This window comes from Bicyclus anynana, chromosome Z (assembly GCF_947172395.1).
Source record: "Bicyclus anynana chromosome Z, ilBicAnyn1.1, whole genome shotgun sequence".
NCBI classification, from domain to species: Eukaryota; Metazoa; Arthropoda; class Insecta; order Lepidoptera; family Nymphalidae; genus Bicyclus; species Bicyclus anynana.
Genome location: NC_069110.1, coordinates 14,684,773 through 14,701,127, shown reverse-complemented (window position 1 = coordinate 14,701,127; position 16,355 = coordinate 14,684,773). Strand labels below are relative to the sequence as shown.

The following is a 16,355-nucleotide window of genomic DNA, read 5'->3' as shown; positions in this document are numbered from 1 at the left end:
ATTATCTGTAGGAAATAAATAAAAAATGTAAAACACTATTAAAAATTTATAAAAAAAATCAACCCTCCTGCTGGGGGACATTTGAGTGTCCAAGCGAAATAATATTAATGTCTATTAAAAAGAAATCTATACCTACTAATATTAAAAAGAGGAAATTTATTGTTTGTTTGTGGAAATAAAGAAAGAGGAAAGATAAATCATTGGAGCTTGAAGGTCCAATAATTTATCTTTCGTGTGTCTTTGATACGTTTATTTAAAAAGATAAATTATTGGAGCTCTATAATATTATGACTTATTACCTTCAATTACCCCTCACTAATACACTTCGCTTATTTCCTCAGTTTCCCAAATCTTACAAAACTGAAATGAAACGTTTAGCTATGTAAATGTATTAACTTATATGATAGTAAAATTTTAATATAAACTAAAATGGTTTTATGTGTAGCTAGTCTGATTAATTTTGTTACTACATGTTTTCACTACAATATGAAACCATTTCTTCATCTTTCTTCTATTAAATAGAAGAAAGATGAAGGAATGATTAAAAATAAAAAAAAATTACCTATTTCATCCCATTCTATTATATTTTTGCGACATGAAATATTATTAACTTTCGGAGTGTAGTAGTTTAAAAATGCTTGTTTTTAATTTTCTTGTGTTTTTTTAATCGATTGACTATTATCATAATAAACAATTGGATAGTCATAATAAAACAAACAATACAAACGATAATAATTTGTCCATTCCTTAAACTCGACACTGAAAGGGGTAGGGTGTAAGAAAATAATGGAACAACAAACCTTCTGGCTGTAAGCAGAATCGTAATCATTATGCTTTTGCGAGTTCAAAACTGTAAACATAATGCGATTTTTGTCAACTCATCCTTACAGCGCCTGGTTTATATGAAAAGTAAGCGCAACTGAACAAATCTTGATGTCTTTGACATTGGCGTAATAACGATTGCGAAACAATCGCAGTATATAGCAGCCACAGACAAGAAAGAGAAAGATGTTCTTCACGTATAAAATTCTACCTGTGACTAGAACCCGGAACCGTAATTAAATTAAAACAAAAGTAGTTTACGTGCGTGTGTAGTGTTTCGTGTGTTAAAACGTCATTCGTCAACTTTGCCTTTGCCTATTGAAAGTAACCAATAAAAATATACATACACCTCAATATTTGTTATCTTTCGCGATGTATAAATTCACGATTTCGATAATTGCGTCTTCGTAACACTGCAGTTTAATTGATGAAAATAATAATAGCATTACTTGTTTTGTTTTTTTGTGTTTATGGCATTTCATCTCTAAAATTAAAGTGATAACAATGTATATTATTTATTATGTTTTATTAGTTCTTGTTTTTACAATTGAATATGTAAGTACAGTAGAGGAAACTTTATTGAAGATGTCCAAAGAAGAGAGGATGAGTTTAAGGTAATGATTCGATCATTAAGCCATTGAATTTGTCATGTAATCAGTGGGAAAATTCTATTGCCAAAATATATGCAGCCATTGATGACTTTACTCTTACAAAACGTTAAATAAATACGTCGCATATTTTTAACACTAATTTGATTACAAACTCATTCATATAAATAGAAAGCTACTTTTGTTGCCTTCAACATCAGTATCACAAACCATTATGTTTTAAAAAAAGTAGGTGTGCAAAAGAAACTAATTTCTAATCATGCCCCATTACCTGTACATAATATATTGTAGTGATTTACAAACTACTCTTTCTTAACCAAATTGTGGTTGACTAGACTTTCTTAACCAAATTGTGGTTGACTAACCCTGAGATTAACTTAAACTAAACATCAGTGGCAAATAATACAGTTAAATCTATTTATGTATACACAGTGTAAACTATAAAACAATACTAAAATACTGTAAAGACTACATTTTATGGAGTTATAGAGAGCTGTTGTTAAATGGAAAGAAGAAAGTTATATGAGTAAAACTTTTCTAGTAAATTCACAGTAATTTTTTTTTACTAGCCATGTTTCCAGTTTGAAAGTTTGTGATCAACTAAAAATATTATAATGTACTTTTGTTGCCATAAACAACACACATTTGTCTTGCTTTTTTTTCTTGTATGGCCTCTGTGATTGCAATCTGCGGTTAGTCCTAAGAATATAAACAAATGTGTTGTTTTTATCTTGTGGAGGTTGATCCTCATTAGGAGTTGGCGCTCATGTGGTGTGTCCTGATTTCAAATGTCTATGTCGAGTATGTGTTTATGTTTTAGACGCTACAGTACAGTCAAGAGTCTGTTTGCCTGTTTGTTTGCTGTTTTGTCTGTTTGTTTGCTGTTTGAGATATTAGGATGATAATGGAGTCGTTTCTTGTATCTTTTTTTGGTGTAGTTCATTATTTGTGATAAACTTCGACAAGTTGGCAATAACACACAGAATTTGGTTTCGCATCCTTTGTAGGATATTTAGGCTAGTGTCACATGCACTACCCCACAGTTAAGTGCCATAGGCCCAAGCTGGCTTTAAGATGCACATGTATATAAGCAGCTTGTTGTCAACGGACAGCTTAGAGTTTCTGCCCAAAAGTCAGTGGAAAGTTTTATATCTAATATTTTCACATGTATATTTTGATAAGATCCAACTTTCACATATCCATAACTAAAAATAGCAGATACTGAAACCTTGTACACTGGAGATGTTGTGTGTACAAGTGTTTTCACAAAAACAAGTGTACTCTTGATTACCTCACACTTCACTATTAAACTGAGAGCCTGCTATTACCTAACATATATCATGGCGGCGTTTTGGTACAGTGGGTAGTGAGTTAGTGATCTTGCTCTCTGTATCTGTGGGTTCTATTCCATGAACTGGAAAATTTCCATTATCTGGGTGTGTTTATAGAAAGTTAGTCAAACTATGTTCCCATTTTAAGTGTGTGCTGTAGCCCATAATGAAGTAGGGAATGTGGTGGCTTTGAAAGGTGTCAAGGGTCCATACCCTCAATTTGCATGTACATTGCATATTGTTTAAATTTTCCTCTGCCTAGCATGAGATATTATGCCTAAGTCACTATTTATTTAGCTTTGTGACAACCCTAGCATCGAAACAATTAATAGATGAATCTTTAAGAGTATGTAGCAAAGGGTTGATACAAAGTCTGGTTCTGGGGACTATAGACATGATTCCTCATGATATCCTGTAAAAAAGATGAAGGTTAGGATGTATAAAACCTGTTTTTCTAAATCCACCACAGACCAACCTCCATCTAATTTGTTTGAACCTGTTCTACCCTCCTGCAATTAATTTAAGCAGCATTGCAGTAATTAAAGAAATATATACTAGCCCACAACTTTGTCCGCATAAAAATGTAAACTTTCTACCCCTATTTCACCCCAATTTATTTGTATTTTTTAACATAACAAATAGTCCACTTGTCATTAAAAAAAATAACTTTAATCAAGAACAAATTATGGTAAACTCCTCTCCTTCCAACTTGTATCTATAACGAGGTTATTAAATGTTGTAACTAACCAGCTGTTTCTTTTACTGTTGCTTAATTAATAGTTATAAAACTTAACAGCCACAATGTTATACAAATTGCATGGTACATTATCTCGTTTCTACGCTCAGAAAGTTTTACAGATACCAGAATCAAGAATTTTCATAAATAAAAAAGTTGCACTCGTTCAACGTCTTATCAAGATAAAGCTACTAATGATAAATTTTGGATGTATGGGTTAAAAGTAACAGCCACGGACCATAAGTGTCGACCACCGGCCACAAGTGGCTGTCGCCCGCTTCAGCTACTATTGTGACCCCTTCTAGCTTCTTGAAGCGGCGTTTGTGGCTGTCTTCTGTGGCGTGCGCGTGTGTGGTGACACTTACAGTTATCTGTATTTTGTTTTTTTAAGGGAGGAATCAAGGCAAATGTTCTACCATGCTTATGATGCCTACATGGATAATGCTTATCCAGCAGATGAGTTGATGCCGCTCACTTGTAAAGGCAGATGGAGAGGAGTGACACCAAACCGTGGAGACCTGGACGACGTGCTTGGAAAGTAAGATTAATATGTATTAATAATTTTTATATTAGACTAGCGCGACTTCGTCCGCATGAAACTCGATGTAAACTTTCAACTACCTCTACCCTACCCCTACCCTACCCCTACCATACTCTACCCTACTCTATAGTTAAGTTTTCATACTTATTATTTTGGAGAAAAAGTAAATTCATTGACAGTTTTTATTTAAAAAGTTTTATTAAAATCAGGTGATTAAATGTCTTTTAAAGAGCAACTAGTTTGTAAGTAAGTAATTAAATTGAATAAATTGTTTCAGTTTTTCCTTAACTCTTGTGGACAGTCTTGACACCCTGGTGGTAATGGGTGACTTCCAAGAGTTCAGCAGAGCCATCAAGTTGGTCATCAGTGATGTCACCTTCGACCATGACATAATAGTGTCAGTCTTTGAAACCAACATACGAATGCTTGGGTGATTAATTTTATTCACATATCTATTTGAGAAACGACCGTGTTTTTATATGTGAAACGTTCGTAGTTTTTATACTGTTTACCATTTACAGTGGCTTGCTTTCGGCTCACGTATTGGCGACTGCTTTAAAAAATGATGTACCAGCCTTGCAATGGTACAAAGGCGAACTGCTGGCGATGGCTGAAGATCTGGGTCGAAGACTTTTGCCCGCATTCAATACTTCTACTGGGATACCACATGGGCGTGTAAGTGTAAACATAAATACAAAACTGAAAATCCTTTTCATGTTTTCAAAGTCAAGTAATAATCAAAATATAATAAGCGCTTTAACAACTGGGTCTTCGGGTCATAATATTCTATAAATATATAAGCAAAATTAAAATAAATAAAAATATTTGGCTCACGATCTTGATGTTTGGAAGTCCCTAGAAAAAGCTCATTGTCCTGCAGTGGACCTCCATCGGCTGATATGATGATAAAAGTGAAAGGTTCAATCATCAAACATCAAAAATCGTTTGATGTACAAAGATGAAATTTGGCAGGGAGGTAGTTTATAGTTAGTCAACGTATGGTACGCTCGAATTTTCCGTCAGGGCCGGATAAAAGAGGTCTAAGAGCGGACGAAGGCGCGGGACAATTTAAAGGCCTACTACAAAGTCAGGCCTTTTTTCTAGGATAGCTAGACAGGGGATTTGGAGCTTAGAGCTTGAACCTACCACAGTGCCCCAATGCGGACTGACTATAACATCATTTTTGCTCTACAACAATCATTATCATCATGTTAAAAAATATGAATCCAAAACAAAAAAAATATATATAAATTGAGAACAAGATACATTAAAACCGCAACTGATCTGGCTAACCTTTGGACTAATCACTTTATACTTTATGTCATATTTTTGGTTTCCTAGGTAAACCTTCGTAATGGAATAAAAGGTCTCTCTGAGTCAAGGGAGACTTGCACCGCCTGTGCTGGGACCATGGTGCTGGAGATGGCTGCACTGTCGCGTCTCACAGGACAACCTATATTCGAACAGAAAGCACACAAGGCCATGGATCGATTGTGGACAATAAGACATAGGTGTGTAATAGTACATTATGACAGCCTCTGCTTCCTTGCTATAGCTCTCGCCTTCGGCTCGAGCTTGCAATATCGCCTCGGCTGTAATTTTCAACTTACTGCACTTATATCATAATGTCCTATTAATATACTATTATTATACAGAATACATAATACTATAATTTTATAGGTGGTAGAATCTTTACAAATAGTTAACTGACGTTTCTAAAGTGTTTGTAAACTGAGCCTACTTGAAATAAATGAATTTTGAATATGAATTTAAGCTTTTCGTAGCAAAGGCTATATTTTATCCCTAATTATATTCCCATTGAAATGTGAGCCGCGGGGGTTCCATAAAAAGCGGGACTAAAATACGGATTAGTGTGATAACGTAATATTAATATCCATCAAAATAATATTAACTTCTTGGTTTAGCAAGGTCTCGTACCTACAGTCTGCTACTGAAAATTTCTTAGAAGACTTAGAAATTTCTTATATTTTCATACCCAGACCCAATTCCTCATTTCATGTAATTGAAACAGATTAACCATAAATTAAGCATTGGCATAAAGTCCTGGGCCAAGGTAGTTGGTCGAATAATTTGTTTTTTTTTTATTTAGGTCTTCAGACTTAATGGGCTCTGTCCTCAACATACACAATGGAGACTGGGTCCGAAAGGATTCAAGTGTTGGTGCTGGCATCGACTCTTATTATGAATACTGTTTGAAGGCATACATACTCCTTGGCGATGAAAAATACTTGGTCAGGTTCAATAGACATTACAATGCTGTTATGAAGTATATAAGCCGAGGGCCTATTATGCTCGCCGTTCATATGCACAGGTAAGTGACAATCAATTGCTCTTTTACATGTAATTTCTTTAACTTCTAACAGTTGTTTGCTTAATTTAATTTTCTTACAACATGAATAACTGTTAAATCAAGTCAAATCTCAAGCTTCAATAGGATAGTTGACACATTTTTTAAATGGTCTTAAATAGTTCATTATCATTCTACTAGATTGAAAATATTTTTTTCATATATTTTTGAGACGTGATTAAATGAAAATGTTAGTTTTTAAATATGTTTTTGACAATACTAGCCAAAACCTCTGTCGGCCATGACAGTCTTTATTTCAACTGTTTCGTGACGTCATAATAAATCCCGTACAAATGGAGCGTTTGACAAAAATATTAGATAACAATTAGTTCGACGTTTAGTACATCAAGTGTGTTAGTGATGTCACAAAATGGACGACAGCGTTTTTGATGCTTGGAAAATTTAAAAAAATACGTGATATATAAATTAAGTTATAAAAGAAATCCTTAACTTTTATTAATTTATATCGATATATTTCCGATCCTTATTCCATGCACTACACGAAATTAATATTGTTTATATTGAATTTGATATGAGTCAACTACCCTATTTCTTTAACTTGTGACGGTTGTTTGCTTAGTTTAATTTTCTTACAATATCAATAACTGTTAAATTAAGTCAAATCCCAAGCTTCAGTTTGTCACCAAGTGCTTCGTGTACATAACATTTCTGCCTCGCCAGCTAGTTACTCTTGGCTTAAATTTGGCTTAACACGCTCCCGCGTGTCCTGATCTTTGCAGACCACATTTACAATCGCGCAACTTCATGGACGCCCTACTCGCGTTCTGGCCGGGTCTCCAAGTGATGTTAGGGGACGTCCGGCCCGCGGTCGAAACGCACGAAATGCTGTACCAAGTGATGCAACGTCACACTTTCATACCAGAAGCGTTCACCTCTGACTTTCAGGTGCGTGTTTTTTTTAATCTATTTAAGTTATACTAAAGTCCGGCCGCTCAGAGATTGCGTTTCTGACAGTTCGTGATCGAATGGGCGATGTAACTTTGAACTGGCGTACAATTTACGGCTAGTATTTTATTAATCTTTATAACGAGTAATAACATTAAAAATTTAATTATTAACGTATTAATTTTGGGCTAAATTTAGTAACAATAACGACTTATTTTATATAGTAATAACATTGACCTCTTATGATAAAAGGACGCATACCTTATCATATAGAAAATTTCACTTTAAACTAGCAAATTTTACTTTGATAGTTTTAGAATTATTGTTAAAGAATACCTTTAAATATAGTCCAATATTCAATAAAATCCCAAATTCAGTTGAAAGTTTGCCGCGATTCACGATATTATTACGTATTATGATCGTCATTCAGGCGACTGTCACCGTACCCATGCTATCTGAAATAGTCATGGTCATGTAGTCATGGACCTTCTTAGTTGCTCACAAACTTTCAACTACTAGACCCTTGTCTAGTAGTTGAAAGTTTAAAAAAGTTTAAAGAAGTTTAGTATAAAAATCACTGTGTGTTGACGAAAAAGTTTTACTTATTACATTTTTCTTCTTCTTTGACGACGACTCTCTATAACGCCATAAAATGTACAGTCCCTTGACTGTCGTTATATAGAAATTACACTGTATATTAATAGGTTAATAACTTTTTAATTCAGGTCCATTGGGGTCAACACCCACTACGTCCAGAGTTTCTAGAGTCCACATACTTCCTCCACCGCGCTACAGGGGACGAGCATTATTTACAAGTGGGTAAAATGGTCCTAAAGGCACTGCAACAACACACTAGAGTACCATGTGGCTATGCGGCAGTAAACGACGTGAGAACCAGAGTACAGGAAGATAGAATGGACTCTTTTGTACTTGCAGAAACTTTCAAATACCTTTACATGTTGTTTGGTGAAGACAAGGACTTGCCAGTGAATCTAGAGGAGTATGTTTTAACCACTGAGGCCCATTTTCTACCGTTGTCATTGGCCACTGATGGATTATCTGCCCCTTATTTGAATTTAAAATTCGATGATGATGAAGACAAGTACAAAAAGTAAGTAAGACGAGCCGCATCGTATTATTGGTAATGTTTAGAATATACAGGATGCTCGGGAGTATTTCCCATAACTTCAAGGTGTTGACAAGTTCACTTATAGGAGCCGAACTGCACAACTAATTATTTTAACTGAAAATAACTTTTTATGTTTTCATACAAAGCAATTAAAATAATTACGACTATCCATGTAACACACGCTTTTATCTATCTTTGCATTTTAAAATACGTAGTCATAGTGGTAAAACTGTCGATATCGACGTGATATTGCAACTGGCACTCCGCACTTCACTAGTAAGCTACTTCATGATATTTATCAATGAATAAGTTTGGCTAGGTCATAATATAAAGATGCGATGTAAGGTACAAAATTTAAGATCTATTTACAAAAGAAATATTTTTTACTTCGAAAATATTCATTTTAGACCATATGTTTCTTAGACATACTCCCGAGCACCCTGTATATACACTCTTTTATCGCATATGCATAACATATGTTATTCACAAATCCCACAGATACCATGTAATTTTCCGCGATAAAAAGTAGCTTATATGTTCAATTATTATCTTCTCTATATCTCAGTGTATGTCCTGTTAAAATCCAGGCAGGCGTAAATAATATTTAAGTATTATGTATTTCCTTAAGGCGTACTTATGAAAATTCACCCGACTTTATAGAAAGTATTATGCGCGTATAATTGGCCTTATTTATACGTTAGTAATTTGTTTGCATGGTATAAATCTACGCTTATAATAAATTAGAGAGAGAGAAAGAGTTCAATTCTGTATACGAAATATATTTCCAAAATAACTGTCAAGGGTGAAGGTGATAAATAGTGATCGGGTGATTACTGATGTTAAAAATCCAATCAGTAAATTATTTTGTCTGTCTGTATGTTCGTTATAGAAACTAGTCGATGGATTTTAACGAAACTTGGTACAATTATTCTTCATACTCCTGGGCAGGTCATAGAATACTTTCCATCACGCTACGATCAATAAGAGCAGAGCAGTGAAGGGAAATGTTGGGAAAACGGGAGAACTTACTCCATTTTTACAGCGATACTACTGGAAAAGCTGGATTAAAGAGGTCTAAGGGCGGACGAATACGCAGCCGTCCGCTAGTGAATACATAATAAGATACACGCAAGTTGTTTTTTTTCCATCACAGGGTATGCCCCAGCACGTCTTCGCTAGTAACACAGCATCTTCGTGAACCGATGCGACAAATGTTAGGCTCCACAGCCGCGCGACCGCCCGCGAGGCTCCTCCCGCTAAACGACCCGCGACAGATAGACGCTCTATCGAACATGGGCATATCTGTGCTGACACTGCCTGATGGACGCGTACAGCTACTATACACAACCAACACCGTAAGTATTCACAGCTAGCCTTTAAACTTAGCTCATCAATTTGTACAGTACCTTTCAAGTCACTGAGTTATTCAATACAGGTTGATAGTCATAGGTACCTACAGCTGCAGCTACTATACACAACCAACACAGTAAGTATTCACAGTTAGCCTTTAAACTTAGGTTATCAATTTGTACAGTACCTTTCAAATCACTGAGTTATTCAATACAGGTTGATAGTCATAGGTACCTACAGCTGCAGCTACTATACACAACCAACACAGTAAGTATTCACAGTTAGCCTTTAAACTTAGGTTATCAATTTGTACAGTACCTTTCAAGTCACTGAGTTATTCAATACAGGTTGATAGTCATAGGTACCTACAACATGTTAGGTAGACGGGTTCATAGTGATTATGATAATGACAATACGACTACGGATACGAGATACCAATTCCACGTTTTTTATATGTAATGCTAAAGCTACTTTTGTGGTTCCGATTTCGAGTATGGGTTTGTTAAACTGGCACACCTCTTGCAGGTTACCGCGTCGCTGCAGTGCTGTCGGAATCTCCACCAGGCCCTGGCCGCCTGATCCTCGCTTATGGCGACGCAGTCCGAGACAGCATCGCCACATAAAATAACAACAAAAGTAGTGCATGACCACTATCATAATCCTGACGGGAAGCGTCCCTACCTGGAAGAGGTACGGTAGTTTAAAAAAAGCCATACTCGAATCGAACTATGTTATGACGAACCCATTGATCTCTTATAATAAAAGGACGCACAAACATGTAGACAATTTCACTTAAAAACTGGCCAATTTGCTTTGACAGTTTTAGAATTATTGATAATGAAAATTATACCTAAAGGCCTTTAAATATAGTCCAATATTCAATAAAATCTTAAATTCAGAGCAAATTCAACCTTAAATATTGAGTTTAAGGTGGAATTTGCAAATGCGACTACTTGAATTGAGTGACAAGAAGTTGTGTTTGGCACTCATTGACTGAGGACGTTTTTTGCTCATTGATTGTGCATCCACTTTTTAATAGGAGATCGATGGCCGAACCGTAATAATAACTCCTGTAGACTATTATTGTTCTGATAGTCCTTTCAGTCAATGGTCTCTTAGCGGAAAGCTTTCGATTAATTGCTGGATCAAGGTAGTGATTCTTGAGATGGCGCGTATTGTGAGGAGGTTCTCCACTCTGGAACCCTGACCACCGGTTTCTTGGGCAATTAAATGTCCCATAAACCTTTTCTAATTAGCATTGGAATCGAACCCTCGTATCATGTTGCAGACTAAACTGTATTACACATCGTAACAGGTTGTTTCTTCCTTTTTTAAATTATCGACAGCAAAATAACGCTTACTCGCTTGTAGTTGGTCCTACCACTAGAACAGAGCACAGAAAATTTAAAATCTTTAACTACCGAAATTAGCGTCTGATGCTTGTTCCGTCAAATATTACTACAAAAAAATAACAGTAATACTTTTCATCTGCAGGCCAGTCCACCGCGAGATGCGGCCGAAGGGCTCACGTTCATGCGCGAAATGTCCAAATGGAGTACATTGAGCGATATGGAGAACGGGGTGGTCGCAGCTGGTATTAAAATCAACGACAAGATATTCCCAGCCGGGCCCGCACAGTTTGGGAGGGAAATAACCGGGTCTGATAGGTACGTCGGGACTCCTGTGACGGTCGACCCCATAGACGCGTGCTCTGACATAACAAACGCGAAGGAAGTGGCTGGCAAGTTCGCGCTAGTGGGGCGCGGACAATGCACGTTCGCAGAGAAGGCGCGCCACATACAAAACGCCGGAGCGACATTCGCGATCGTATTAGACAACGTCAAGGACTCCAGCCACGAGACTTCAACTTTGTTCGCGATGTCAGGGGATGGTAAAGACGACATTGATATACCCGCTGTCTTCCTCTACTCCCAGGAAGGCCTTTACTTGACCCAAGCGTTACGGGAGAACCCTGCCCTGTCTGTGACCATTGGAGAACTACATTCCATGAAGCAGGAATACGAAAATGCGTGCGATAACGACAACTGCGAGCCGGTTACCAATGCGAAAACACAACCGGGTGATAAGGAATCGTTGAACCACTTGAGAAAAGTTCTCAGCAAACTTGTTGTACAGTTTGAACTGTCTGTGGCGAACGAAGAGCCGTCTCTCAAATCGTATATAGAAAACAGTCAAGATTTACATGTCCCCAGAGATAAAATTGTAAACGAAGACGCATGCGATCAGAATGTTTCGACAGCTAGCAAAGACGTCAAAGAGGAGTCAGAGAAGAATGAATTCGGGGATTTCTGACACGCGACTAAGGCTTGGTACATAAGGTAACGGCATTTCTATGAAATGTATGTTGTTGTTTGAAATTAAGATTGCCTGGCAAAAAAGAGTAGATATATGAAAATAGAGGCGTCACTATCGCCAATATGGCAACCCACATACGAGGCACGTAAATGTAACCATAACAACATAACCTTCAAAGCCGACAGAATAATCACTTTTGACAGCATAGACACTACAACTGACAAGTTGAATAGTGTTGTAAGAGAGAAAAAAAGTTAGTTCCTTTTCTACACTTTTTTGCCAAGCTGTACAATGTTTTATGTGAACAACAAAGAACTGTAAAATTTTTGTGCCTTTGAAAAATTACTTAATGTTTTGAAATTATATTTATTTTTTTTAATTTTTTTTTATGTGTTTTAAAGTAAGATTTTATGATATTTTATTACTGATGATGATTTTTATTTGTATTATATGAGAATAACAGTAAAAATATGGCTGTATATTCAAAATAAAATTAATATGGAAATAATCACAAAATACATAATTATTTTCAACATCATTTATTAAGGTATAATTCTGTCACTTGTATATTTATATTAAATTTTACATTGTAATTAAAAGACAACACTGTTAATTATGTTTATCGCCGAGACATTAAATAAATTAAAAGAAAAATCAAAATTAAATTAATTTGTTTGAAGTGAACTTGTATATAGTGTTTTTGATTAATTTGTAATTTTTTTACACTATTGTATAGTAATGGTGATAAGTTGTAAACTTAAAATTAAAACTAATATATATAAATTATGTATAGTCTGATTAAATATAGTAAGTAAAGTCAACAAAAATAGCATATCGTGTAATAATACTTATGGTTTTAATAAATATATAATAACAATTCATTAAATATTAGTTTTTACTAAACATTAGTAGCGGTTCAAAAAAAAGTATGTCGAAAATCGTTAAGCTATTTTTATAGTTCATACAAAGATAAAAGACAACATGTATTATAAAATATTTCTTTTGTAATAAATTGTTTCAACTACTTTGTGATTTTATTTATTGCATTTTGTACATTGACCTCATAAAATAAAAGGACTGGCACTCATTGAGTGGGGACGTTTTTTGGTTTCTGATTGTGCATCCACTTTTTAATAGGAGATCGATGGTTTTGAAAAACAAATGGTACTCTTTTACGAGTCGTTGTAGTTACGGCATCAACCCATATTCGGCTCACTGCTGAGCTCGAGTCTCCTCTCAGAATGAGAGGGGTTAGGCCAGTAGTCCACCACGCTGGCCCAATGCGGATTGGCAGACTTCACACACGCAGAGAGTTAAGATAATTCTCTGGTATGCAGGTTTCCTCACGATGTTTTCCTTCACCGATTGAGACACGTGATATTTAATTTCTTAAAATGCACACAACTGAAAAGTTGGAGGTGCATGCCCCGGACCGGATTCGAACCCACACCCTCCGGAATCGGAGGCAGAGGTCATATCCACTGGGCTATCACAGCTCTTTCTATCACGTTGTAGTTATTGAGTAATAATTATAGTTTAAGAGCCTGGAACGCCAGACCTTCGTCATTTTATAAAAGCTGTATTTTTGTCAGCTCATGCTCCTACGTAAGTACGGTAGCCCATTAAGGAGTTCGAACCGTGTTAGCTTTGGAAGTTAGCAGGTATCAAGTATCCAGATCCTCAACCTTTTTATGTTTTCCTTGCACAATATGAAAAATTATATCCCCATTAGCCTGATACCTAGCTTCATGGCAGCCCTTCGCTAAGGATCCTTAAAGTTTTATCTAAAATGGTGTTTTTCGAAGAGTTGACGCGAATTGACTGCCGACTGGGGATGTAGTTTCTCATATTATGCTGATGAAAATATACAAAAACTACACTTTATACTTAAACGCTTGAGGATCTGGATTCTTGGAACCTGCTAACTTTCAAAGCTACCACGTTCTAAACTCAATAGGAGGCTACCATACCTATGGTGTGAGCATGAGCCAACAAACTTTCAGCTTTTATAAAATGACGAAGGTCTAGCTGTCGCTGGCACTCTGTCTATAAGAGGAAGACTCAATCGGGGAAGCAATCGGGAAGAAATCATGGAATGTGTTTTTTTATCCACCACCACTACCTGCCACTACTCTACGATCAGCTGACTATTTTTCTGATATATGAAACATTTCCAGTCGAGAAGATATCTGAATTGGATTAAAACTTTTTTTTATTATTATTAAGTGAAATTAGTAGACTTTGTCCGCGTAAAATTCATTATCATTCAGGTTAGGTCTTAGTCTACCACGAAAGTCAAATGGAGATTCGCAGATTTCACACAGATATTAAGAAAATTATCAAGTATGCAGGTTTCCTCGCGATGTTTTTCCTTCACCGTTAATAAATAAATAATTTATTTCTATACCAAACATCCAAATTTGTACAAGAGCTTATACTTGAAAAAGTAACAGACAGACGGGCAGACTTACTTTCGCTTTTATGATATTATTAAGGTATGGATATGTATTTATAATTTTTTACGTCTTCATCGTCGTTATTCATCAGCTTATGTGCATTCCACCACTATATTTCAGCTGACTAATGTTTTTGTCGAAAGAATTAAAAAAAAACTACAATATTCTTTGAGTTTACCTACTCCTTAAGAATCGATTTTTCATATATAGCCCCCGGTATGAAAAAAATATGGGCAGTAAAATTCGATGAACGAATGACAGCGTTACGTTTTAACTATTTTGCGTGCTATTTCAGGCGTAAGTATTGAGATGTACATAGTGAATGGTGCGGGGCAACATACACCTATTTAGACAGTCGATCTGAAAGAGTAAACTCCATTCGTGCGTCGGAGCTTACACACACTTTTTTTTACAACTTTGAGAGGCTCTATCTCCTCAATCCAACGGAATGGCAGCTGACTATTTTTAGGCTGCATAGAAAAACACAGACAACGACGGTACAAGTTTTGGGCCGGGAGATTATCACCCGTGAAAACTTCCTAGCTCGGGTTGTAGATCTATAGGTACTTTTATTAAGACTGTAACAGATCCAAATCTGAATTTATTGAAGATATTTAAAAAAAAATGTTGGAATATATAATCGATACTAAGTAAATGAATGAATAAACAAATAAATTATCATTTCGGTTTACACCATAGAATTAAAAATAAGTGTTAGTAACAATTTTTATCTAAATAACTATATCAGTGTTATTAGCGAACCTAAACATATTTTATACTAGCGGACGCCCGCGACTTCGTCCGCGTGAAAGTCGATGTAAACTTTCAACTACCTCTATCCTACCTCTACCCTACCCCTATCCTACCCTATCCCTACCCTACCACTACCCTACCCCTACCCTACCCCTACCCTAGCAACTATAATAACTAATAAGAGTAGACAAATATAATTAGAAAGTTTCGAACTCCCGATAGCTTAATCGGGAGTTACACGTGTTATTGTGAATCAACCATAAAAGATAGACATATATATGCTATTGTGTTTTTTTATATAAGTTTAAGGAGAACATTTCCGTCGTACATGATTTCTATGTAGCCTTAACCATTAAGGATGTACACGCGACGGAAGCTTAAAAAATGGAGTAACTTCTTCCGTTTTCTCAACATTTCTCTTCACTGCTCTGGTCCTATTGATCATAGCGTGATGAAAAGTATACTATAACCTGCCCAGGAGTGTGTAGAATAATTGTACCAAGTTTTGTTAAAATCCAACCAGTAGTTTTTGTTTCTATAAAGAACATACAGACAGACAGACAGACAGACAAAAATTTTATTAATTGCATTTTTGGCGTCAGTATCGATCACTTATCACCCCCTGATAGTTATTTTGGAAATATATTTCATGTACAGAATTGACCTCTCTACAGATTTATTATAAGTATAGATTAATCTACTATGGCCTGTGGCACCGCTATCCAACGTGCCACCATTGGGCAGCTCAGCCTCTCCTGTGTATAATCCCAGTATGCTGTTGTGGCTATCGCGAAGACGCTGCAGGAGTGAAGCTGCATGATAGCATGGAAACCATCAGTCCGCGCCTCGAAGAACATGCCACTCGTACAGTACCTCGGCAACCCTAACAAAATCCTGGGACTCAGGCCAAAACACCCTTCCCGAACGGCCCTCTAAGCCGAGGTCCGAGTCTCGGAGGAGACACCCTTAGAGAGTCGTTCCGCCCATCTACTCTGCTTCTGCCTTTGGGCCCCATCAGGGGATGCTTCTGCCCTCGCTC

At 36.3% G+C, this 16,355-nt stretch overlaps 1 protein-coding gene across 1 annotated transcript; it reads left to right on the top strand.

The window, feature by feature from the left end:
• The first annotated feature begins 1,071 nt into the window (after nt 1–1,071).
• On the top strand, nt 1,072–13,131 carry LOC112055104 (ER degradation-enhancing alpha-mannosidase-like protein 3). Its single transcript, XM_024095103.2, has 10 exons — nt 1,072–1,436; nt 3,889–4,035; nt 4,316–4,468; nt 4,560–4,713; nt 5,380–5,549; nt 6,149–6,370; nt 7,147–7,312; nt 8,038–8,423; nt 9,595–9,796; nt 11,286–13,131. Exons 1-10 carry the CDS (start codon nt 1,327–1,329, stop codon nt 12,102–12,104), a joined length of 2,529 nt encoding a protein of 842 aa, XP_023950871.1. The 5' UTR covers nt 1,072–1,326; the 3' UTR covers nt 12,105–13,131.
• The last annotated feature ends 3,224 nt before the right edge of the window (nt 13,132–16,355 follow it).